At 54.1% G+C, this 24,377-nt stretch overlaps 1 protein-coding gene across 7 annotated transcripts in view; it reads left to right on the forward strand.

The window, feature by feature from the left end:
- Positions 1-24,377, forward strand: part of HDAC7 (histone deacetylase 7) — a 62,118-nt gene that overhangs the window by 15,572 nt on the left and 22,169 nt on the right. For 2 of the 7 annotated variants that reach the window (XM_010720550.3, XM_019621187.2), the window contains exons 1-2: positions 6,194-6,352; positions 8,287-8,357. The exons of 1 other annotated variant lie outside the window; for it this stretch is intronic. Coding sequence is in view for 2 of the 6 variants with exons in the window: in XM_010720544.3 (XP_010718846.2) it covers positions 11,857-11,959 (103 nt within the window). In the remaining 4 variants the exon portion in view is untranslated. Of the gene's footprint in view, positions 1-1,478; positions 1,580-6,193; positions 6,353-8,286; positions 8,358-11,470; positions 11,960-16,221; positions 16,441-24,377 lie in introns of those variants that run through there. 4 more of the 7 variants (XM_010720546.4, XM_010720549.4, XM_010720544.3 and 1 more) reach the window with 4 other exon arrangements.

The following is a 24,377-nucleotide window of genomic DNA, read 5'->3' on the forward strand; positions in this document are numbered from 1 at the left end:
GAGCCTTTTTGGAAGGAAAGAATCCACCTTCCCCCGCAGACCCGCCTCGTCTGCTGGTGAGGCCACTTTGCTCTGTCTGCAGCTGGCTCTGGCCAACCAGGTACACTGTGTGCCATCACAAAGCTGCTAAAAAGATAGGTCCTTCCTCTCTAGCCCAACCCAAAGGGTGTCACAGAGCTCTTTGTATCAAGACTGGACTGCTAGTGCAAGGTCTGCACTGTTATTAATAGGAGAATGGGAGTGGATTCAAGTTCTGACATCTCTGTGGAAAGTACCATGTCCACGTCTGGGCCATAGCACTCCTTACATGTTCCTTATTTCTCATTGAAATGGGATTATTTCACTTTGGATCTTGCTCTGCTGTTGGACCTTTCCCCACAGAGAACTGTGGCCCCATGCAGACCCCTGCAGTCACAGATCTCACCCCACAGCCTCCGCATGGGGTGCACTGGGCTCTCCATTCAGCCCCTTGTTGAACAGGATGGGCAGTCAGTGCACCTTTGCTGAGCTGCTGTGATGCTTCCCACCCTTCAGGGCTGTGCTCAATACAGGTCAGTCACGCTATGAAGCAAAAACTGAACGTGGCACACAGCTGGAAAGGTGGGGAAAAAAGGGAAAACCTCCAAATGGCTCCTTTGGCTTTTGGCTTCCCAACCCCAGGAGCAGCCCGGAGCCTGGTCTGCCTGCAGTGCATTCTCTTTGTGTTTTGGAAAACAAAGTTTTGCCAGCTATTATTTCTTTATCTGGATACAAACCCTCTGGGCATTTGGAAAGGAAATAAACAATTTCCAGCCGCTCAGGTGGCGGTGATGTGCGCAAACTGTGCCGCAACCTCACACAGCCCCTTTATGTGAAAACGTTTGGCTTTTCTCTGATGGAAAAAGCAAGCATGAGGATGAGCAGGTAGAGGTCAGCATATCCACGCAGTGGGTTTTCATGTGATTGCCACACCGGAGCTGCTTTTAGAAAGAAAAAGCCAAAGGTGTACAGAAAATGCTGCATCAATTGGGAATGCAGGGGATGTGAAACGGGGAGCGCAGCGGGCGCTTGCACAAGGAAGGGGTTTGCAGTGGGCTGTCCCAGCGCTTGCACAAGGAAGGGGTTTGCAGTGGGCTGTCCCAGCGCTTGCACAAGGAAGGGGTTTTGCAGTGGGCGGTGCAGATGTGGCACAGACAGCGAAGCAGCGCTCGCTGCATGCGCTGCCGGAGTCAGGAGAGGGCGCGCGGTGCGGCGGCTGTTTGTTACAGAAACATTTAGTCAACTGGAAGGCTGTTTCGAAAGCTAAATTGAGAGCTGCTCCGGCTCCTTCCCCGGCCCATTGTTGTGGTTTTACAATCACATTTTCCTGTTTTTAAAACAAATGTTTTTCTCTCCCCTGGGGCCGTCCGAAAGACCCACAAGAGCGGCGGGGGGAAGCGGGCGGGTGAAGCACGCATCTTCCATCTCCAATAATTGCCCTTTGCTTTGCGCAAACAGCAACGGGAGGGTGGAACGGCCGGGCTGCAGCGTGCCCTGCTTTGAGTCGCTGGTTCCTCTTTGCCGCGCTGTGGTTTCATGCTGAGCAGAAGGACGACCAAAGGTATTTTTGTAGGTCTTATTGAAGGAGTGTCTATTTAAAACAGACCTCCGGGCTGATGGGTGAGCGCGGTTGTTTGGTTATAAGAACAGCGGAGGATGGGGGTGGTGGGATGCGGGCTGGGCACTGCCCTGCCGTGCTGGGGGTGTCCGGGTGCTGGGGAACCTCTGAGGGTCTCCATAGAGGAGGGTCAGATCCTGCAGAGGTGATGCAAGGCGAAGGTTTGCGGGGGAGGGAGGCTATTAAGCAGGCAGCCAGCCCTGTGTGCAGAGCGTGTGCGTGCCCTCGGTGTTTTGCTTTGAAATGTGAATAGTTTTCCAGTTGCTGAATGGAAGTAGAGAAGTCACAGCACAGCGCTGTGATCATCAGCTGCTCTCTGCAGGGCTGCATCAGTTCTGCCCGGTGTGTTCAGGAGGCGGCTGGGGAAGGAGCTGCACCAGCAGCGGGCTGATGCTGGGTTGGCAGACCTTCTCAGCCCCTGCTCAGCCTCTGCTGCCTTCACTTTGACAAACGGAGACCCCAAGATACAAAGCACAAAGGTCTGCACCCAGGATGCATCCTGACCACCCCGCTGCTACAGTTTCCCAAAGATCCACTCGCAGCCTCCTCCCGTGCCCAGCACAGCGTTGCCCAATTCAGGGTGTGAGTTTCTGCTCCCATGTCTTTCATACATCAGCAAATAAAAAGCATCAAGCCTTCTTGTGCCCAAGTCAGCAACTCGCCCACCTCCTGCCTGCTTGCTGGGTCAGCCGTGGCTGGCAGGCTCAGCAGATCCGCCTCCAGCATCCCAAATTCAACCCTAAGCAGAGGATGAATGGGAGAAAAATAGAAGGAGATGGAAAAGCAAAAACAGCTCCATTCTCTCCTGGAAAGCAGGAGAAACTTCTGATTGTTCATAGTTTGTGAGGTCCAGAGATGAGCTGGGGAGTGCAGACCTGGAATGGGCCCAATGAGTGTGGAGGTTTGGGGCTGGAGGACAGGAAGGAGGAAGGAGATGGGATGAGAAGCAGAGGGAGGAGGATGCAGAGCAGCGCAGAATGAGGTGCTGCCATCACTGCCCACCTTCCCCTTGGACCCTCTCCTGGCTGCAGGGCATCGAGCAGGGATTGGGGTGAACCCAGGCAGCCTGTGGTGGCTGCTCCTCCTTTGTCGGCACGAGGATTGCAAAACTCATGGGGGTGAAGCGTGTTCAGCTCCTCTGATCAAAATAGCAGCACAGTTCTTTCACAACCAGCAGCGGGTTCTGGGTGCATCCCCCCACCCGGCCACAGCAAAGAGGCCTGGCTCATTGGGAGAGGGAGGAGAGATGGCAGAAAGGGAAGTGGTGCCTGCTTTCCTGGCTAAAAATACTGCCTGTGCTTCCAAAATAATCGCTGGTGAGTGATTGGCGTTAACCCTGTGGTGCGGGGCTGCCAGCTGGTTCAGTGCTCTCATGTCTCCATCTGAGCCTTGGCTTTATCCTACACCTGGATGGAGGGGGGTCTCGGTGGGACACTTTTGCAGTTGGAGGCAGGTTTTGCAAGGAAGATCACAAATTGAAAAGACCACTACGATTCTTCCTTTGGCAGCCAGCCTCAAAGCTCTCCTTTCCAACTGGGCTCTTGTTTTGGAAGAGAAAAACAGCAGCTTGCTCTGGGATGTGCCCTTGGGTTCCACGTGGAGCCAGGAGCAGGGCTGAAGGGATGGATCCAGCTCGGGAAGCCCAACCCCTGGCTGCATTCCCCATCCTTTGGGAAGGATGGATTGAGGGGAATTTAGGGCTCTGAGCGGGAAAAAAGGGCTAAAAAGGGAGAATAAATCCCTTTTTCCTGCTGCTGCCAGACTTAAAGCGTGGAGAAAGATCCCAGCGAATTGCATCTTGGATTGGTGTCACTGAGTAATATGCAAATATACAGAGTGGGCACTGCTGGGACTTTCACTGTCAAGTTATTGGGCGTTCTCAGAATGAGCTGTCTGTCATCAAAACAGTGGCAATTTTGGCATCGTTTGGAGCTCGGGGGGCACACTGATGTGCTCTGTTCTGCATGGGGTGAGGTCAGGGTGGGCTCAAAGCTCAGAGCACCATCAGGTGCTGCTCGAGCATCGTCTCAGAGGGGCTTAAGCCAAACATCCCAGATGAACCTGAAGATAAGTGAGATTTGAAAATGAATGGGAAGGAAATGTTGATCCAGGAAAAAAAGCATCGATGAAAGGGAAAGGGAAAGCCCCAAAGGTGAGACTCAATGTGAGCAGCTGCAGCTTGAGCCAGCTTCACAGAGCACTGAAAATAGCTCACATCGGGTGCCAGCCTGCGTGCACGCATGCATGCTCGATGTGTAACTTCCCATATTCTGTTCTGGTAGTGTAAAAGCGAACAAAATAGCTCAGCAAAAGCCCAGCTGCTGCCCACTCGTGTTTCGGTGTTTATCTCACTGCATCTGCACTGCTTGACCTCCGGAGGTGTGGAGCCCCGTGGCTGAGCCGCAGCCCAGCGCAGGTCTCCTTGCTCCGGGATGATGCAGGGCTCTGCTCTGCATCTGAAGTGATTCCTTCTTTGGAAAAGAGAAGTGTGATTCGGCGGTCAGAGAATCCCCCCTGCTTCGGATTTCCTGGAAATGCTGCTGTCCTCTGGCAGGAGAGCTGAGCCAAGTGACCCCCGCCTGCAGGATGCTCCTGGCTGTCAGCAGGGAAATCTGTGGGATAACTTTGGGGGTGATTTGAAGCCCCCGAGAACCACCTCCTTGGGTCCACGTGTGGTTTTTTTCTTTCTTTGTTTTCCCTCTTTCTTATTTTGAGATGTGGGGATGCTCCCCTGCCCTCTGCTCAGTGCTCCAGCTGTGGCCACCCCAGGGCAGAGCAGAGGGGAGGAGAACTTCCCTGCCTTGGTGGCCACGCTCTGCAGCCCAGCATCCCATTGGTCTTCTTGCACACTGCTGGCTCATGGTCATTGTTTGGTCAGCTGTTGGTCAATGAGGACACCATTGGTCTTTTTGGCCATGAGAGCACACTGCTGGCTCGTGGTCACCATGGTGGCCAGGATGATCCATGCTGACTGCTTGACAACTTACATATCTCATAGAATCATAGAATGGTTGGAAGGGACCTTAAAGGTGAGAATACTGCTATGAAAAGAGTACCTGACTCAATTTGTAATAATAAAGAGCTGCTACGCTCCTTGAATTAATGGCAGACCATGGACCTGCATAATATTCTGGATTGGTATCATTCCATTTTCAAAGAGAATATGCTTCAGACAGCAAGATAAACAGCAAAGAAAAGGCTGGCGAGCTACACAGCTCTTTCCTGCTTGCACATCCTGTATCACTCCGGAGCAACCTTTGCTTTTAGCAGACGGATGCTTTGCATCCAATCAATGGAGGCAGCAGTGGGGAGCGAGTCCTGAGGGAGAGGGCAGGAAATGGCAGCAATCACCCACAGCCAGCCCTGTGCTGCTGCTGCTCGCTGAGGGCGTTGCTGGATTTCAGATTTTCGAAGTAAATCCATGGCAAAGAGTCTTTTTCAGAGCTTCACAGAGTCAGTCAGGGTGCAGCTGCGAGAGATTTTCAACGTGCAATTCCTAGTTTTTCCTCTTCAAATTGGTCTGTGGGTTGTACCAGCACGAAGCAGCATCCTGCAGGTTTGGGAAGAGAGACAAAAAGCTGCAGTGACAGCAAAGAGCTCGTGCTGCAGGAGGCAAGTTTCCCCAGATCCTGTATTTAACCAACCCGACCCTTATATTTTCTCTCTCTGGGATTTCTCTGCTGTCACATTGCTGATCGCAGAGGATCTCTTGCTGGGACCAAACACGTGGCCAAACAAAATTCAGCTCAACACTGTGCTCCCAACGAGCAGCTCCACCAGCTGCCTGCTGCAAACACTTCTGGGGATTCACATTCCCTGCTATGGCTGGGGCCCTGCACTGCTGATCATAGAATCAGAGAATTGCTCAGGTTGGAAAAGGCCTTCAAGATCAGCAAGTCCAACCATTGAGAAGACGATGCTTTTCTGATTGTTTGGCACCAGCTCTGTGCGTGTGTGAGCTGTTTGTGCTGCAGGAGATGCAACGTGTGCTTCGGGAGGAGCAAGAGGTGCTGCAGGAGATGTAATATGTGCCACAGGAGGTGCAATAAGTGCTGCAGAATAAGCAGGAGGTGCTGCAGGAGATGCAATAGGTGCTGCAGGAGATGCAATATGCACTGCAGGAGGTGCTATAGGTGCTGCAGGAGGTGCTGCAGGAGATTCAATAGGTGCTGCAGGAGGTGCAGGAGGTGCTGCAGGAGGTGCAGGAGGTGCTGCAGGAGGTGCAATAGGTGCTGCAGGAGATGCAGTGGATACCACAGGGCAGCACAGGGTGGATTTCACCCACCCACACCACACTACACAGCGCCACGAACCTCATTTCAATACGAAACCACGCCAAAAGAGCCGGATCTCCTTTTTGAACTCCACACCCACTCCCCCCCACCCCAAACCCCGTTCGGTCCCCGCTTCCAAGAGCCCTTCGAACCCTCGGGGGGGGGCTCAGCTCCATCCCCACCCTGAAGCCCCCCGGCCCGGCCCGGCGATGCGGGCGGTTCCATTGGCTGCAGCGCGGCTTCGGGGCGGTGCCGCCCGCAGACAAAGCGCGGTGGGCCGGACCGGGTCGGGCTTCCCGTCTCCTCCCCGTTCCGTTGCGGCGTTGCAGGTGGAGCCCGGGAGCTCCGAGCCATGGATCCCCGCCGCCAACAGCCCCAAAACGGCCGCTACGCGCCGCGGACCTCCCGGCTTCGCATTTATCCCTGCACGGCCCCGCCCGAGGTGAGGGGGGGTCCGGGGTCGGCAGCGTCCTGGGGGTCCGCGTGGGGGTACTTCCCCCCCACCCCCGGTTCTGCCCTACTGAGGATGCTCGTGGCCGGAGGTGGGGGGGGGTTTAAGGGATGGGAGCGCGGCTCTGTGCGGCGTGAGATGGGTTGTTCTGTGTTTGGTGCAGGATTTGGGTTCTGCTGGAGGGGTTCGTTCCGTCCCGGTGCTTTTCCCCGCTGCTGGTTGGGCTGTAAGGGATGGGAGCGGCGGCTCCGTCGGTTTGTGACGCGTTTAATGGAGTTGTATCTTTGTTTTCTTTCTGAGTTGTTCAGAAAGGATGGGAACAGCTGCTCTAGAAAAGCGGTGTTGATGCACGGAGTGTCCCAGCTGTGCAGTCCGTGCCTGCTGCAGCCCGCAGACCTGCAGGTTATCCCGCGCTTGGTCTTTGCTGGCAGTTCCCATGCTCCAAAAAAGCAGAGCTTCCCACAACTTTTTCCATGGTAGAGGCATTATCCGTGATTGGAGGCTCCTGCAGAGGTAGTAGGGGGATGCTTGGCTGCATGCAGGAGGGAAGAGCTGTCATTTCTGGGAGCAAATGCCCTCAGGACTTGGGCTGTGCCGTGATTTTCGCCTTGTTTTTAGCCTAGAGAATGGTCTCAGCTCCTTGCAAAGCCGTTTGCTTTGGGAAGCCTCTGCCCAGGTGTCTGCAGAGCGTTTCACCCAGCACATAGCAGCAGATTTCTGGTGCTTCCTGGTGTGCTCTGAGGATTTCAGTCCTTCCTGCTTGGCTGCCCGATGTGAGCAGGAAGTGGGAGAGCGAAAATGGCAGCAAAAGTTTTTGCAGCAAGGCTGAAAGCATTGAAGGCGTGGGCATGTGGGAAGGGGACGGGGTTAGAGCAGATCCTAAACCTTTCTGATGTGTAATTTGTGCAAGGACACGTGGAAATGTTAAGGCCAATCCGTGCAGGTGTGTAATCTTGTCCTGGGCAGCATGGCAGGAGGGTGGAGGTGGAGTGCAGGTGCACGTGAGGTGCCTTTTCCAGCAGTTCACGACACTGTTTGGCTGTGTCCTGCGTGGGCAAGAAGCTCTCTGGGATGAGGATGGTGCCCAGTTTTGGGTCTGTGCGTGATGCTCTGTCCTGTCCGGGGCTGCTCTGACTTGACAGAAGCGTTTTGGAGCTCCGCAGCATTGTTTCTAGATGTTCAGAGCAATGAAGTCCAGCATCCTGAGGCTGTGGGTCTGGATTTGTGGTGTGTCTCTGGCAAAGCTGGAGAACTCACTTCTGCAGTGGCTGAAGCACGAGTGTCACGGCTCTGGCCCTTGTTTCTGTGTTCACACTTCATTGGGCTGTAGGTTATAATGAAAACTCAGGCTTTATCTGGTGCTGGGAGCTCGGCTTTGGTTGGGAACGGTGGCTTGGTGTGTTTTGAGGCAGGTGGCTGTAGGGATGTGAGTGGCAGCACCAGTGGTTTTGGGGTGCTGGGCTGAGGCCAAGCAGAGTTCTCTCACTTCAGGGCACTTAGAAATGGCTCTTGGGAGGCTGAAAGCCAGTGCTGCCAAACCATTTAGAAACTGTTCAAAGACAATATGTTAAGACTTGGAAATGTCAGTAGTGAGAGGCTTTGTGTGCCTGGAGTCTTTGTGGAGCAGGCTTTGGGGCTTTTTCCTGCTCAAGTGATGGATGAAATGGTAGATGTGCTTTTTTGAGAAAGACCGAGAGATCCTGCAGTCGTGTATTTAACAGCTGGGACCTTGAGGAGGGAAAAAATAAACCAGAGTGCTGGCAGTGCTCTGAACCAGGGCAGCTCCTGCATCATTACCCAGCTCCAGCAGGGTTGTGTGCGAATCCCTTTGCTTTGGCTGGGGTCTGACCCATGTTTGTCGAAGGTTCAAGCACCAAGACCTAATTTTTTTCTGATGTGATCGGTTACCTCTTGTCTTCTTCCAGCTGTAGCAGTGTCCTGCTTTGTTCCCTCCAGCCAGAGCGTGGGGACAGGGACGGCTGCGCAGGACGGGGAGGTGAGTCAGTGCTGTGAGCTGTTGCGTCGAGTCCTTCCCGAGGTCTGTGTCTCATTATCTTGCTATGCTCCCTGAAGGCAAGAATGCATCCTTCCCCGATTCAGGCTTTGCTGGCTTCCTCTTAGCAGCTTCTTTGCTGACTTTGTGTCGTTAGTAGAACGGGGCTGATGACTGATGGCCATGGGACCGTGTCCTGGCCCTGTTGAGTCTGGCTGCAGCTGGGTGGGCTCGTGTCAGGCTTGGGCAGCCCTCTGTGAGCAAGGCTCTGAGAGCCCTGCTCTCTGCCAAGCCGCCCTAAAAATACTACAGAAAGCCCTGCAGCTCGCACTAAAAACACTGCAGAAAGCTGTGCTGAGCTGCTGTGATGTTTTTCTTCCTTTGTTGGTGCCTGCAGCGAGTGTGGTTTGGGTCTGGCCACTCCGCTCCCGTGCCAAGCTGCCGTCCCCTGGTGAGCAGGGTGCAGTGCTTCACAGGCAGTTTTCTTGCTCTCAGAGATCTGAGGTTGTGTGTTTGCTGTGGGATGTGACATGAGGTTTTCCAGCAGGTGGACGCATTCAGGGTGCAGAGCTGGTGAGCTGCAGTTCGTTGCTTTTTAGCAGAAAGCTTTAAACTTGGCTTTGTTAAACTTGGGGTTGTTAAAGCCGAGGATGTTTAGGAGGGCAGCGCTGTCCTGCAGAATGTATGTGAAGGATTTGTTTTCTTTCTCTGCCTTGGAGAGCTCCAGCTTCCCTTGAAACAGTCTTCCAGATATAGCAGCTGTTGCTAACACTGAATGAGCTCTGAGCCCCTGTGTGCTGTGCAGGATTCAGTCACTGGTGCTTGAGTTTAGCCAGAGCCAGTGAAGCTGGTATGCTTGGGTGGCTTCATCCCAGTCATCAAACTATAAATAGTAAATGTAGCCCAAGTGCTTGCTGGGCTGACTTTGGAAATTCCCCGGGCTCACCTTGAAGGAAGGATCTGTGCTGGGGCACATCAGCCCTGGGCAGAGCAGGGCTGGAGGCGGTGATGCACAGGAACCTGTATTTCGTTGTATGAGGTGGCAGTCTGTACGTATGTCCCTGTCACTCTGGTCCCTGTTGGGTAATATGGGAGGATGTTGAGGAAAGAGCCATGAGTTGGTGCCAGGCTGCCAGCCGCGTTGTTCCTGGGCAGGGAGCTTCAGAGCAAAGGGTGTCCATGGTGCTCCTGGTCCCAAGGGTGGGCTGGAGCGGGGCAGCAGCTGTGAGTGACACTTGGATGCATTAACACATCCATCACACATACCTGCTTGCCCTCTCTCCTCTTAGAATCTCAGTCCACTGTGCTTAAGGCTGTGTGCAGTGGATGGTGCTGTGGTCAGTGCATCTTTGCCTGGCTTCTTGCACCTTATTACAACCACAGGCTCCATCACTTGGACAGATAGGTCCAGCTCCATCCCGTGAGCCATTTACAACAGAGAGGGGCTTAGCTCTTCCCAGGGCTGCACTGCATGCTTGGATTAAACCAGTGCTCCCACCAGTGTGAAGCAGAGTGGTTGTGCTCACCCTGCAATCTCTCTGCATGGCAGTGGGGGACAGTGTGTGCTAGGCTGGGACTGTGGGTGCTCACTGTGGGGTGCAAGAGGAGGGAGATGTGGGGGCTGGGATAGTGCTGAGAGCAGCGAGGACCTTGGACTGGCCTCCAGGAGGGACTCTGATCACGATGGAGAAATGCTTTGGCTGTGCAGGGTGTGTGCCACTGCCTGGAGCATCCTCCAGTGCCAACCTGGGAGTGGGATGTGTTGCTGGGTGGTGCACAGCTCGGGCTGCCAGCTTGTGGCACTGCTTGCTGATGGCTCTCCCGGGTGCTCAGTGCATTTACTGGATCACTCAGGATCAAAAAAACCCTACTGACTGCTATCCAAAAGTAATGCCTCAAAATCGAGCCTTCACGGAAGGGGAATCTCTTACGCAAGGGAGGGGAAGGCTGTGTTGATGCTGATGCTGCTTTTTCAAAAGCTGCTGTTGCATAAGAGTGAGGCCTTGGGCAGCACAGAAAATGTGGAGAACGTCACTTCCCAGAGAGTTTGATACAGGATTGCCTTCTGAATTTCTTCCTCGATGCTTATCCAAAACTTCAAGGCTTATGTAAATCCTGCAGGTTCACTGGCAGTTTGATGCACTGAGGCTTCAGAGGATGTTTCTGTGCGTAGCCTGGGGGCACAACTACTGAGAAGAGTCTCCTCTTTCCTGTTGCTATTTTCCAGCTCCAGCTGCCTTAAGCAACACTTAAGAGGCCACAAGCTTTCCAGTATTGTCTGTTGGTGGCTACAGGGTGAGAATATCTGCTGCAGAGAGGCTGGTGGTAAGGAGGGAGGGAGTAACAGCTGCTGGAGGTGTGCTGTTCTCCCAGTGCCCTGTGCAGGTTTTGGTGGGATGTCTTTATAAAAGGTGAAGCTGGTGAATTGGGAGTCCCTGCTTGCAGCTTCTTCCTGTCCAAAAACCAGGAGAATATCACCATCCTCAGCTCTGAAGAGGATGTTCTGATGCTCGGAGCCTCTGCTCTGCACGTGGAGAGGTGGATGCAGGGAGCTCCTTGCAGTTGTGCTGCTGCAGGGACTGGTTTCAGGTGGCAGCTTGATATCCAGAAACCATAGCTTGTATGTTTGTTTTCCAAGTACCTAAGGCTTGAAATCAAATACGCTCTGAGTATTGCCATTTAAATTTCCTTACATTAATCTTAATGCTGGCTGCTAACCGAGACCAGATCTTTCTCAAACACATCTGGTGACCGGGCAGATCGCAGCCCTCCCTTCTATGCCTGTGTTTTGCTGGTGAGCTGTGAGGCTCTGAGGGGGGGTTTGGAAGCACAGAGAAGAGGCTGAGCTGCTCCTGGGGTGCATCACGGAGCTGCAAGCCCCGGTTTGGAATCCCGTATTGATGTAGAGGTGGCCTCGTTTCTGTGTTTGTTTTGCCTCAAAAGCACTCATGGAGGCTCTACCTTCACTTAACCAAATCTCGGTGAGGTGAGAGTTGTTGTGCAGAGTTTCCTCTTTATATCCTCTTATGTCACGCCGCCCCGCCGGCTGAGTGCTCTCAAAATAGCTGCCAATCCCTGTAGGTTTCACTTCAAGGTCTCTATTCTTAGCCTGCTGGTTAGCTGAGCAAGCCGCCTTGCTCAGTAGTCATGAGTTCAAGGACCGAAGGGTGAAGAATAGCAAACTTGTGCCATGCAAAAGTTTTGTTTGCGTTTCATGGCAGCTTTGAAGGGACAGCTCGGGCACAGCCCTACCCAGCAGCCTCAGCCTGCTGTGCTCAAAGGCTTCTGCACCGACGTGAGCATGAAATAAGAGCTGCCGGCGTTGGTGTGCGCTCCGGAGGAGGCGGACGGCTCTGCAGACGGGATGACTCAGTGCACGAGAGTTCATTAAGTGCCCTTTTGCATCTGGCCCATCTTCAAGCAGGCTTATCTTGCTGCGTCTCGGTGCTGCCCCGATGACCAGATACGTGCACGGCAGGAACGAAGCAGAAGTGAATGTGGGATGCGGAGCGGTGGCTTCCCGGGAGCGGAACTAGCTGGATGTTCTCAGCCTCAGGGCACAGCTCTGACTCTGTCTGCGGCGCTGGTGATGTTCAGCCCGTCCTGTAAGTGCCTCTCACACCCCTGGGGGGTTTTCCTTCCTTGCACAGTGCCGTCTCCTGACGTGGGGTGGGCTGGCTGGACGTGTTTGGGAGCATCCTTCTGGAGGTCGCACGGAGTGGTGCCTGCGTGGGGCAGAGCTGAAGCTCTCACCCCGCTGGGTCCGCGCAGGAGCAGGTCAAATTCTTTGCTGCTTTGCTTACTCATCCTCCATTCCCAGCCCTGTGCCCACGTGAGAGCTTTCTGCAGCCTTGCAGCTGCAAAAGAGGAGCAGGCAGTGGCAGCCCCGGCCGTAGCAGCAGCAGGGCAGTCTCAGCTCTCCTGCTCTGCCATTTCTGGCTGTTTCATGGGGAAACTCACTTATCACATCTGAAGGTGTTGCCCAGATGGGTACACAGCCCAAAGGACTGACCCTGTGTTAGTCCTTCAGCAGGGCTCGGCTGTTTTTTAGAGTGCATCTTGGGAGCAGTCTTGTTTTCCAGACTTCCTCTGAACTTGTTGAAGCTGTCTGATGCCATCTCTGCTGGCTTTAGGTGGGTTCCCAGCTGGGGTGGATCTGGCACAGTGCGTGGGGATGGTCAGAGCACAAATGGAGCAGCATTCCACACCCAGAATGCTTGTTGCATGGCAGAACTGAGCTTTCTTGGGGCAAAAGCTGCTGGCCGTGGCTTTTGCTACGCGCTCTGGATGTGGGGTTGCTGGGGAGTGAGTGCTGTGTACCCAGCTCACATCCTGCCTGTGCTGTGGGTGATGGTCACGTGCAGGCGAGGCCTTTGTCCTGTGCTTGGTTGCTTCTTGAAAGATGTATTTTTAGGTGCTTTCTGGCTTCCTCTTCCTCCTGCACGGCGCTGCGCTCCTTTCTAACCTCCCTCTTCTAGGATTGCTTTTTGAACAATCGGTTCCTCCTTAAACCTGTTTTTGCAGGCCTTTGTCTGTGCTTGGGTGCTGTCCCAGTTTAGCATTAGCAGCTGCTGGCTCTTTCTGGGTAAGCAAGAACAAATAAAGGTTTAGAGTGAATGAATCATTTGAGCCTTATCTGTCTCAAAGCCGGGACAGCTGTGTGACTGCTGCAGGAGCCTGCCTGCAGGGCACGGAGGCTCCTCGTCGAGGCACTTCTCCTCCAGTGGTCGGTGCTTAACGGGGCTGTGCTGCTGATCTGTGCCCTGGTGGATTCTGCTGCGTTCCTTTGAGCTTTATCCCACGCTTGGTTACGAAGCGCAGCTCCCGGTTGGCTCCCTTTCCTTCCAGATTTTGTTATGGGCTCCTAAATAAACTCAGCTCGTAGGATGCTTGAAGTGGTTTAACCTGCGGGAAGAGGGTCAGTGGCTGCAGAGCACGGTGGTGGGACCCACGGAGGGGTTGCAGTCGGACAGACGGATGTGGCGTCAGTCACAGGGTGCCGTGGGGACTGCTGGTGTTCCTGGGGCTCCCTGCTGAAGCTGAGGGACGCAGCCAAGCATCAGCGCCGCAGGAACCGGCGTGGCTTTGCTGGTTTAAGAGGCAGGATTTGTAGATAAGTAACGTTGGTTCGATAACAGAAATGTGGGAGTAGGGAGGGAGCAGCAGATAAGCCTTGGGCTCGTGCCTGAGAAGTTTTGCTCTGGCCCTAAGGTGGGGACTTACAGTGGAGTCGGTGTTTTGCTGAGATGGAGGGGACGGTGCCCTCTCCCCTTCCCTTCCTCCTGCTGTCTCTCTCTTCTGGCAGCCCAGATTAGGCTCAGTTCACCCTCTGCCCTGCCTTAACTGTCACACAGGGCTTGCTTACAGCACCAGAGCTGTTGAGGAGCGGGTGGGATGAGCCAGCAGGCTCAGATATGTGACCGCACGGTGCAAACTCCCCTGAGCAAATCTTCACTGAACACATGCTGCGGAGCCTGCAGCCTCCCCACAGATGCTGCAGGGCTTTGCTCTGCAACTGGACAAAACGTTTCCCTGCTGCAGTGCTGGGAACGTGGGCTGCCCTCTGCTCTGTGGCAGCAGTGGCAAGCCTTGCTGTCGACGTGGCAGGAAGAATTAAGGAATTGCAATCAGGGCACAAGTGCAAAAAGGCCTGCTAGCACACTGACTCTTCCATAGGAAGACTGTAGGCTGCACAGAGCTTTGCTTGGAGCCCCAGCAGAATGTGTGCAGGGCCATGGGCTTCTACTGCAGTGTTGGTGATTCCTTGGGCCTCCCAGAGCTGGGCAGTGATGGCTGGGCTCATGGAAGGAAGCTTTTCTCCATGGTGCAGGGAAAGCAAACAGGGTTTGTACAACCCTTACAGAGCTGGGCTGGAACCTGCTTTTCTAGTATGACAGACCGGGTCTCAGTTGTTCTGCCTCCTTAAAGCAAGTGTGCACTCAGAGAGGGTTTGGCTTTTCTGCCTATAACTAATTTTTTAGCCATTAGGTAAATTGGGGTAGAAGTCCCTGCTGGATTTGTTGTTGTGAAGCTGTTGGATGTTTGTGTTGTGCGAGTCTGTGCCCAACTGCATGCTGGATGCGACTCCTTCCTCGTCAGCTGGATGCTTCTGGATTAAATCAGGGTTCACCTGGAATAAATCACAAGCAGTCTCTCTTCTTCCATCTCCAGGGCTCTGCCGTCACAAACAGCTGCTCACTGCAGTAGGTGAGCGGAGGCAGAGCGTTCTGCCAAGCCTTCGTGTCCACAAATGACTAAATCCTGCCTGAAAAGTCCAAGTATAAAAACATTACTTCTCATTTTTGGCTTGGCCATGTGGATTGCTGGGATGGAGCCAGCCTGGTTGCTTGGCCAAAGAGCAGAGCAGACCCTTGGGTCGGGGGGCGAGGAGACGGGGGTGGGGGCTGCTGCAGGGCTTGGAGCAGAGCTGCAGCATGCAACCAGCTCACGGTGCTTGCTGATGCTGCTGTGCCCGCTGGCAGGGCGTGCTGGCAGCCTGCAAGCCCTCGCAGTTCATAAATAACTGTGGGGGCTGGAGAGCTGGGCCAGTGTCTGGTAGAGGAGCTGTCGTGCCAGCCTCTCTGCAAATGCAGCACCTTAACTGTGTTTGGGTGGTGAAGCTGCTCCTTGCTGCTTGCACGGTGCCTGAATTTGCTTGTTAGTTTGGGTGGTGGTGGTGGTGGGTCTGTCCTCATCACAGCCTCGCTGCCTGATTCCGCTCCGGGTTTGTATGGCTGTAAGATGGAAGATTCGATGCAAAGTGTTCGGGGCACATTGCTCTGGGAAGGGAGAGCTCTGAGCAGCTCAGGGCGAAGACTTTGTGCTTTTTAATATCTGTTTAACATACGCTGAATGGAGCAGAAAAGGAGATGGAGAGCAGTCTGCTCATAGCCCAGTCCAGCGAGGTCCTGGGAGCACAGATCTTCCTGTCCCACCTCTGCAGCACAGGCAGCTGCAAATGCAGATGCCTACAAACTCAGCAATTCTTCATTGCTGGAAGCCCCTGGCCCGCTGCTGCTTCCTGCACTCTCATCTCCTGCTCCCTGATGGTCTGGGCTTGCTGTTGGTGGAACTTGGCTTTGATGGTTGCATCTGGTTGGTCTGGGTCAAGCAGAGCGGCAGCAAGCAGTGCGATGCTGCAGGACCTGGTGCCTCTCAGTGTCCATCCTCTGCTCCCCAGAGGACAACCTTTGTCCTTGCTCTGAGAAATGCTGCTTGCAGGGTCTGACTGCAGCGTATGGATGGAGATAAGGGTAGGGCTTAAGGCAAAAAAACTAAGAGAATTTCCTGCTGCTGGTGATGGAGGCTGGATAACAGGCTGATTAGGAGCTCCAGCTCCCATCTACAGCCTCCCAGGGTGAGCTGCTCTGCTTTCCAGCTTCGTGCCCAGCGCCTGGCTAGATCCATGTGGGATTTGTGCATCAGCATCTGCAGTTCTTGGGCCATCTGATGGTTTGCAGGTACGTGGAGCTGCCGAGGTGCTGCATCCCTCTGTGTCAGGATGGAGCCTGGCAGCCCAGACACCCCCCCGGCGTGGCCAGGCGCAGTGGTGAGACGCTGGTATGCGAGATGTAAACTCAATACCAAAGTTTAGATTACAGCCCTGTGAAAAACATCAGCTCCCCTAAATGGAGCCCAGATGGTGGAGGAAGCCGTATGGCGCGTGGAACCGGTGGAGGAATTGCAAGGAGCGAGCAGTGGGATGGGACCAAGGGGGGGGTGGAGAGGAAAGAGGTAGAGTTACAGCCCAGGGAGGCTGCACTTGGCCACAGCCCTGACACGGGTCAGCCCATAACCCAGGCTGGATATTCCTCCACTCCCCCTTAACAGCAACTCCGGAAAACGAATGTCTGCAGGGTTGCATCAGTGTAAACGCAGCGTTTCCAAAGCTGAGGTTTCCCACAGCCCATGACAGCTGAACTGTTGGGCATGAGAGGCTGAGGGCTCTTGGGCAATTGGCAGGAGAGCAGGCAGATGTGAGGCAGCAGCTGCACAAACTGCTGGCTGGGAGCTGTGCTGGGGGAGAAGGCTGCAGCAGGTTCAGCGCCGAGGGTCCCGCATGGATGCAGGGGATGGAGCTGCTCAGGTGAGACATTGCTGAGTGTTTGCCCGGGCTGAGATTGGCTCAAGGTCCTGATGTTGTGAAGAAAGCCAAGGTCCCAGGGTGTGACCAACAGGCTGGGAGGTTTCAGAGTGGAACTGGTTGGTGTTTTTTGGAGGGGGATGGAGTGATGGAGAAAAGCACCATGGTGATGAGGGGGGCCCATAGGGTGCAGCCTGAAGCTTGGTGCTGCAAAGCCAGGTGGTGCTGCTTGCAGTGAGATGGAAGCCTTCAAATAATTCTGTGGTGATGAGAGAGCTAATTAGTGCCTTCCTATATGGTGATCTGGGATGGCAGCAGGCAGAGCTCTTGTCTGTGCTAGGACGTGGTGAGGATGCGCTGGGCAGCTCAGAGTGCCCATCTCCAGAGGAGTCAGCAAGTGAAATGAGCATTAGGAATGGCTGTGTTAATTCTCTCCTATGTGAACAAGAGGGCTTTGGGAAGATAATGGGAGGTAATGCATTTATAGGGAAACCAGGGTTCTTTCGAGGAGACCCTGAACTCATCCAGATGGGATCAGTGCTCTTCCATCAGGACCCCGCCGTCCTTCCTCCCCTTTCCATCCTTCTCACATCTCTCTCCCTTCCCCTCCTTGTTAGAGCTGCTGTGTTTTCCTTTCCCTCTCACTGATAAAAGGAGATGATGGAGACGAGCAGGAGCCCCATCCCCACTGCCTGCACTGCTGCGGTGTTCGCCTCGGAGAGAGCCCACATCCCTTGAGATAACAGTGTGTGCAGGAGAAACACACCCCTCCCCTGGGAGATAAGCTTGTGTGCAGACACAGCCCAAAGATAAACACCCAGGAAAGCAAACATCCAAGCTATACACCTGTATGGGCACAGAGCACCTGCAAATACCCTCTGCAGCTGTGTGGTGCAGTTTCAGCGCTTGTTGGATTGGTTCCGACCCAGTGCTTGTGCCAGAAAAGCGCACGCAAGATTTTGGTGCACAAGGCTGCGCTGTGCCCCAAAATCTGGAGATGCACAGGGAGAGACGTGGCTGAGCTCTCTGCTCTCTGGGTTCGGTTGGTTGCAGCTTTCAAAGATGCTCAAAGCAATGCAGGCCCCTAAATGCTGTTGTACCCCAGGGCTGGAGCAGCTGCTGGAGGGGTATTTGGGGGTGGGGGAGGAATCCCATGGCTTTTCCCGTTGCATTTTGAGGATTTGGGGCTTTGAACTAAAGTCTCCAGCAGTAAGGTGTCTGGGCACAGAGCAGGTTTTGCATGGCTGGAAGTTGCAGTCATCTTCAGGTTTAGCTTTCCAGTAGCTTTTGGGTAGCTTCAGTGCACGGCTCAGAGTCTTAAAGGCCCTTTAAATTGCAGGAAGGGCTTCGTTAAGCTCCTCATTTCTCAGAGAAGTTGTGAAATTGGCACCAATTAAACCGTTGCTGACATGGCCTCGCCGCAGTGGGAGAACTTTGTGGGGGATTTCGACACGTTCTGGGGACTTTTCCTGTGTGAGTGGGTTTGGGGAGAGGAACTGTTGTAGGAATAGAAGGAGAAGGGATCTGCAACACCAGCAGAGGTTGGGAGCAGCGCCTGGTTTAGGCTGTGCTCCCTGAGTTTGAGGTGTCTGCAGTGGTGGCACCTGAGCCTGCAGCCATCCTTGCTGTGCTGTGTTTTAATGCCTGTGATGGGGTTGCAGCTGCAGCCAGCTCTGAGGTCTGCCCTGAAATGTGGACTCTGGCTGATGCGCTGCAGCTGCAGGCACTGGGTTTGGATCTTGCCTTGCTGTCAGGTTCCAGAGGTTTATTTTTCAGAACTGGCTGGGAAATAGTGCAGGTGCTGTCGTGTGTATCCCAGGTCAGACAAGGGGCTGAAGAGTCTGGTGATGCTCAGCTCTGCTCTCTCTCCTAGTGCATCTCAGGGGCTGTTTCTGCATTATTTCTGAGTCTCTCAGTGGAAGTTAAATGATAAAATGAGCACCGAAGCCATGAAAACCATGGAGTGCTGTGTGTTATGCTGCTTTAGAAGCAGTGGGCTGTTGGGTGTCCTCAGCTCCTGCAGCTTGTGACAGTGTTTGTGGGATGCCCTGAAGGTCTCAGGTGCCAGTACTCTGTGGGTGTAGAGATGCTAAACCTTTGTAGGTAAAGGCTCTCCAGAAGCAGAGCTCCACTCCTCAGCCTGCTATGCGGATTGTAGAGATGTGCCTTGACACTTCACTTGCTCTGATATAAAACAAATAAATGCTGATAGTGGGTTGTAACCAACCAGAGGGTGGTGGTTCTGCGTCTCATCTGTCACTAAAGAGGCTTTGCTGCAATGCAACCTCAGCTCGGGGGCGAGCAGCAACCTGAGGAGCCCTGCATGGACAGGTAGGAGCCTCGCAGGGCAGCAGATGCCAGCTCAGTGCTTCTTGTTGGCTTTGTAAACACTGCAGCTGGATGCTGACCTTCTTTGGGAGCTCAGATGAAGCTGTGAAGTGCTCCTGATGGGGATGCAATTGGGCAGAAGTGTCTGCAGCTTGCCTCTTTGGGCATGCTTTGCTTTTTAGCTCCTTGCACGTGGAAGGTTGTGCTTAAATCTTGTTGGCTTTGCTCGCAGAGGTTTATCAGTTAGCGGATCAACAGGAGCTGGTGTCAGGAGAGATGATGCTGGTGGCAGTGCCACAGTGCTGTTGGTCCTCAAAAATAACTGACCAGGGCTAAAGGCTCCGAGTCTGCTTCTGAATGGTGCCATCAGGTAGGAGAAAGGACTTTCCATCACCTCTGGAGCTCAAAGGTCTGGAGCAGTTCCACTTCAGAAAGGGCCATGGCTTGTTGGAAGGCTGAACAGTGCTGGATCTGCCTTGAAGGAGGGCATGGTGGTGAAGCTCAGGCTGGTTTCATCAGCAAAGGAGACCCGAGGGATCCAAAGAAATGGAGCAAAGCAGTGTCGTGGTGGGGGCAGAGGACAGTTTGCAATTTGTGCGTTGGCCCTGAAATGCCATCCTAGGAGTACCGTGTCTGATCTGATTTCACATCGAATCACAGCAAAAAGGAGCCCCTGGAGAACTGTCTGGAGCCTCATTCCTTCCAAAGAGCTCCCAGTTTTGTTTGCAGCTCCTGTCTATCTTATTGGCTGCCTTTTTTGCTTGTGGTTTGAGGTGTGGATTCATAACAGCGACAAATGAAGAACCCTTGAAAGATCTGTCAAGCTCAAGGAACTGGAAGGAATTTTTCCTTCTTGAATGAGACCGTGCTGTCGGGGCTGGGTGTCCTGTTGGGTCTGGCTTACCCGTGAGTAACTGTGCTGTTGGGTGGAGGTTTTCTCCTTTCTGCAGGAGCCCAGACTGGATGATGGCCTGTGACAGCGATGGGAACAAGTGATAATGCTTGGCTAGCACACCGAGGTCATTTCACACCACGCAGACGTGTTGGGGACGATGTGCCAAAGTGAGCAAGGAAGGTGGAGGGTGTGACAGAGGAGAAGCCTGGGAGGGGCACAGGGTGTAGGACGGGGTGCTGGCACATCTGGAGGTGGGACGGAGAAACTTGCAGAAGGATTTGTGGGCTGGGGCTGGCGTGAGCTTGGGCGTGTGCTGGATCTGCGTGTCCTCCCTTCTTGCTGCCTTATCTCCTGGCTTGGGGCAGGAGGCCTCCCAGCACTGCTGCTGGCCGGAGGGCATCCTTGCATAACTCAACAGCTTTCTTCTCCGTCCGTGCAGCTTTTTCCTCTCTGCTCGTGATTTGGGTGTTGCTGACCATGGGAGTGAGAGATGAAACCTGGCTGGAGCTCACCAGGCTGATTTGGAAAGCCAACATGCTACAGTTTGCTTTTCCTACGTGCGTTTAGCATTCAGATGTCCTGGTTAGGGAGAGAGGGCTGCCCCAATTGCAGATCTCAAAGGAGGTGCTGGAGTGAGGAAAGCTCTGTAAGTGGCATCTCATTACAACATCTGGTGGTTTTGTTTTGTCAGAATATCGAAATGAATTGCAGAAAAGCCATGATTTGCATGGATTTGATGCAAGGATTTGGTCAAAGTGGTTTCCAGTAGGTTAGTGGATTAGGATGGCATTGGGATGTGTCTTGGGGAGTCTTAATGGAAGAGTGTGCTGGAGCTGTCTTGGCTGGAAGGTGTCTGATGTGGGTGACTTCTGTGAGCGTGGTGCAGTGCAGAGGTACCAGCAAAGAGAGGGGTTAGCATCTTCAAGTCAGCAAGTAAAAAAAAAAAAAAATCAAACCCCTAGCCAAAACTCTAGCCAGGATCTGTCTTTTTTTATGTCAATTTTATAGAGAAAAATATTGCTCTGAGAGGCAATATCATAAAATTTCTAAATCTTTTAGAGAGAAATTGGATTTGGGGGTGGGGGGAAGTGGATCTAGGCCTGGACAAGGGGCTGCAGGAAGAGTTTGTACAGGCCAGGGTGTGCCACAGCGTTTCACTGCCCAGGGGGATGCTGAGAAGCTGCGGTGTGTGCTGTGCTCTGGGTCCAGCTCCAGCTCTGGCAAAGCTTTGCTGAAGGAGGCCAAGCAGCTGGAGGAGGAGGTGCAGCCAGCCGAAATGGGACCTGCAGGAGTGAGTTGGTTGGGAAGGTGAGCGTGCTTTTTATCCAGCTGAAATCACGGCCCCCCCATCTCATCTGCACGAGGCAGGCTGCTCTTGCTCGCTCCACGTCCTCGCAGCTCAGCGTGGGACAGTCCTGCTGCGCCTCTGCCAAATGAGGAGTGGATGTGAGCACTGCTCCATGTCTGCAGCAGACACAGACTCAGCAAAGCAGCTGCAGCACCTCCGTCCCTCCTTCCCACTTGGGTGCCTGCTAGCAGTGCGTGCAGCTCACGGGAGCTGAGCAAGCAGGCTTCTCCCAGCGTCCATCCCTGGGCTTTCAGCTTGGTTTCTTCTCCAGCAGCAGCCACATGCCCTTTCCACAGCCCACGCAGTTTTTCTTGGGTTGCAGGAGCCCTGGCAGCAGGCTATCAGAGCTGACATCCCTGCCAGGACTCTGGCCAGACCAGCTTTTCTTCTTTGCTTATCACCTTCAGCTTCAGGAGCAGGGAAGCTGCTGCGCAGCTGTTGAGCCGTGGCAGGACTTTGTTTTTGGCAGCCAAGGGAGAGCGAGAGTTGGAGAGTTGTGATGGCTGTGGAGGGACCACCTAAGAGAGCATGGGAGGTTGGCAGGAAACAGCACTGAGCAAAGAAATGGCAAATTGATGTTGAAAATCCTAGGAGGGGGGGAAGAATTATTGCTATAGAGAAGGAGAAACAACATGGGAGCACGGGGATGGCTTGCCACTAGATGGAGTGAATGGTCCCGTGGGGATTGATTTCCAGCTCCTGGCAAGTTCAGCCCTGTTCCTTGTGGGAATAGGTCCCTTCTTTCTTGACCTGTTGCTGGGCTTGGCTCTGGGGAGCTGTGCTGGCAGCCAGCATCTCCTCCAGCACTGCTGCAGTGTGGTGGCCTGGGCTGTCACCACCCGTTTGACACGGAGCAGAAGAATCACCTTCAAGAGTGGTGGGACCAGAAAGTGAATCTCTGAGCTCCCATAGCCTTCAGCAGAGGCCTTCTGGGGACTCCTTGGCCGCCTGGTCCTTAGGGTGAAAGGCTCCGTGTGTGAGGATGGAAGTTAGAAGAGCCCAGGGACATCTTTTCCAGCCTGGATGAAGTGGTGGAGCAGGTTCTGCTGGGCTCCAGGCAGGGTTAGTGGCCTTTTGGAAAGTGACCTGTGCAAGAACTGGGAACATATCCTTAGGATGAGGATGGAACCACAGGAGGACTCTTCTTGCCTTGTAGCCACCCTTAGGGACCTGGGGAACTGCAGCAGGGACCCCACCACCTCCTGTTCTCCCACCTCTTGCTGTAGATCATGGCAGGAATGATGTGCTGCTGTGAAAGGAGAGAGAGAACGTGGGCAAACCTCAGCTGTCCCCCTCTGGAGCCAGCTGGAGCATCAGGAATCCCTGCAGCAGCTCCTGGTGACTCGAGTGCCTGTCTGGTTGCCCCATTGGGACACAGTGCTGTGCTCCCATCCCACCCCCCGCACCAGGGGAGGGGTGAGCTATAGCAACAAAAATGCACCCTTCCACTTGGGTGACTGCTCCCACTTTGAGATGAAAACATTTGTTCCTGAAATTGGAGTCATTCCTGGGATTGCAACACCCAGGCTGTGTTTCCAATTAATCTGCTGAAGTCGTCATGCATTTCCAAGTGCCTTGGCTCAGCAGAGAGAAATCTGGCACTGGGCTGGCTCTGAAATGCCAGCTGAGATGTGCGCGGTATGAAATGAGGAGAAAGCAGCCCTGGTGCACCAGACCCTGACAGCTGGCATGGGATCATGGGGGAGGGCACGGGGCAGCTGTGATGTGGCTATGGGGATGTGGTGGAACACAGAGCAGCTCCCTCCTGGGATCAGAGAAGCTTGGAATAGTTGTCGAATGACCATCGGGTTTTTCCTGACTGGTTTCCTTCTGTTTCTGGGTGTGTGTTTTCTTTTGGGGCGAAGGGGAGGCGAGGGGGGGGGGGGGGTTGAAGTGAGTTATGCTCAGTCTGCTCACTGTGTCTGCATGAGGATATTTACAGCCTTACTGCTGCAGCGGTGCTTGCTGGGGTGTTGGTGATGAATCAGCCCTGACACCTTCCCTGCCCTCCTGTCGGGATGCTCCTACCCCCAGGGAGGTGGGCTTAAAGTGGGGGGTGCCTTGTTTGGAGCTGGTTGGTGCCTGCACTGCGATAGCCTGCCTGCTCCTGGCTTTGACTGCTACTCCTTTCTGCTGAGTCCAGCAAGCCAGCATGTGGCACAGCACCGAAGTGCAGAAGCCAGCCTTTAAATGCTGCTCTGAGTTGGAGCTGGCAGATCCCTGAAGCCAGCAAGTAGGATGGAGCGAGGGGCAGCACCACGGGGTGCAGCACAAACCTGCTGCCATTCCTGCTTGGGCTTTGCTGTGCTGTTGGGGGCCGGCTGACTGAGGCAGCTCCCTTGGAACTCTGCACCTGACCCTCTGGGTTCTCTGTGCTGAGGCAGCAGCGGGTCCTGGTGCTGCATCTCCATGTCGAGCGGCACTCCGGGGAGCTGCAGGAAGGACAGAGAGTCCCTGCACAGGGCTGCCTTTGCAGAAGGCGGGGATCCTGCCTGGAGCTGGAAGTGACCTGCTGAATTCTTCCATCTCCCATGTGATTTTTTTAATTATTTTTATTTTTTTTTCTTTTTGGAGAAATGAAATTGGATCTCGAGCCCCGTCCCAGCTGGGTGGGAGTGGTGCAGTGCGTTCGCCCAAACGCTCATGGAAAAGCCGAGCTTGCGTAGAAATCTTCCCTTTCCAAGAATGAGGCTGGGGCCCCCTCCCTCCTGAGTCAGCAGGGGTGACGGATGGGGAAGCTCAGTGCTCTCCTGCTGCTGGGGTCACCGCTGCCTTTTCCCTTCAGGGGTCTGTAAGGAGCACGCAAATGCAAATCCCTTTCACCCTTTGGAACCTGGAGCTGGGATGCAGCATCCTCCAGCTCCCCTCTCACTATGCCATGGGTTTCCTTGCAGCAACGCTTTGTCTGGAGCTGGAAAGCGTTAAGGGAGGACAGTGACAAGTCCACTCCCAGATTGGATCATGTTTGCTTTCCCATCTGCGAGGGCAGCACCGGGGCAGCGCGTTCTTCTGCAGAGTGCCGTGCGAGCCTGTGCAGCCTCCTTGGAGGCCAGAGTGAGCAGATGCGTAAAAGCCTGCAAAAAGCCAGGGAAGCGAGGAGAGGAGGGGGAGGGCAAGTTAACCATGGTGTTTAGAGCTGTAGTCCATCAAATTCTCTTAGAGGTGTGCTGATTTCCCAAGTTTTGCTCTATTGGTGAATAGAGCTTTCCAGTGTGTGTTAGAACAGTCTCTGCTGCGTAGCAAGCGAGGATGTAAGCTTTCTATATTTGCCTGCGGAACAATAACACTGCTGCTTTCTATTTTTAACGTGTCAAGAGGGACAAAAATGCACTTGGGAGCCTCTGGGGAGTGGAGCAGCCGGGCTCACAG

Source organism: Meleagris gallopavo, chromosome 31 (genome assembly GCF_905368555.1).
Source record: "Meleagris gallopavo chromosome 31, MGAL_WU_HG_1.1, whole genome shotgun sequence".
Taxonomy (NCBI): domain Eukaryota; kingdom Metazoa; phylum Chordata; class Aves; order Galliformes; family Phasianidae; genus Meleagris; species Meleagris gallopavo.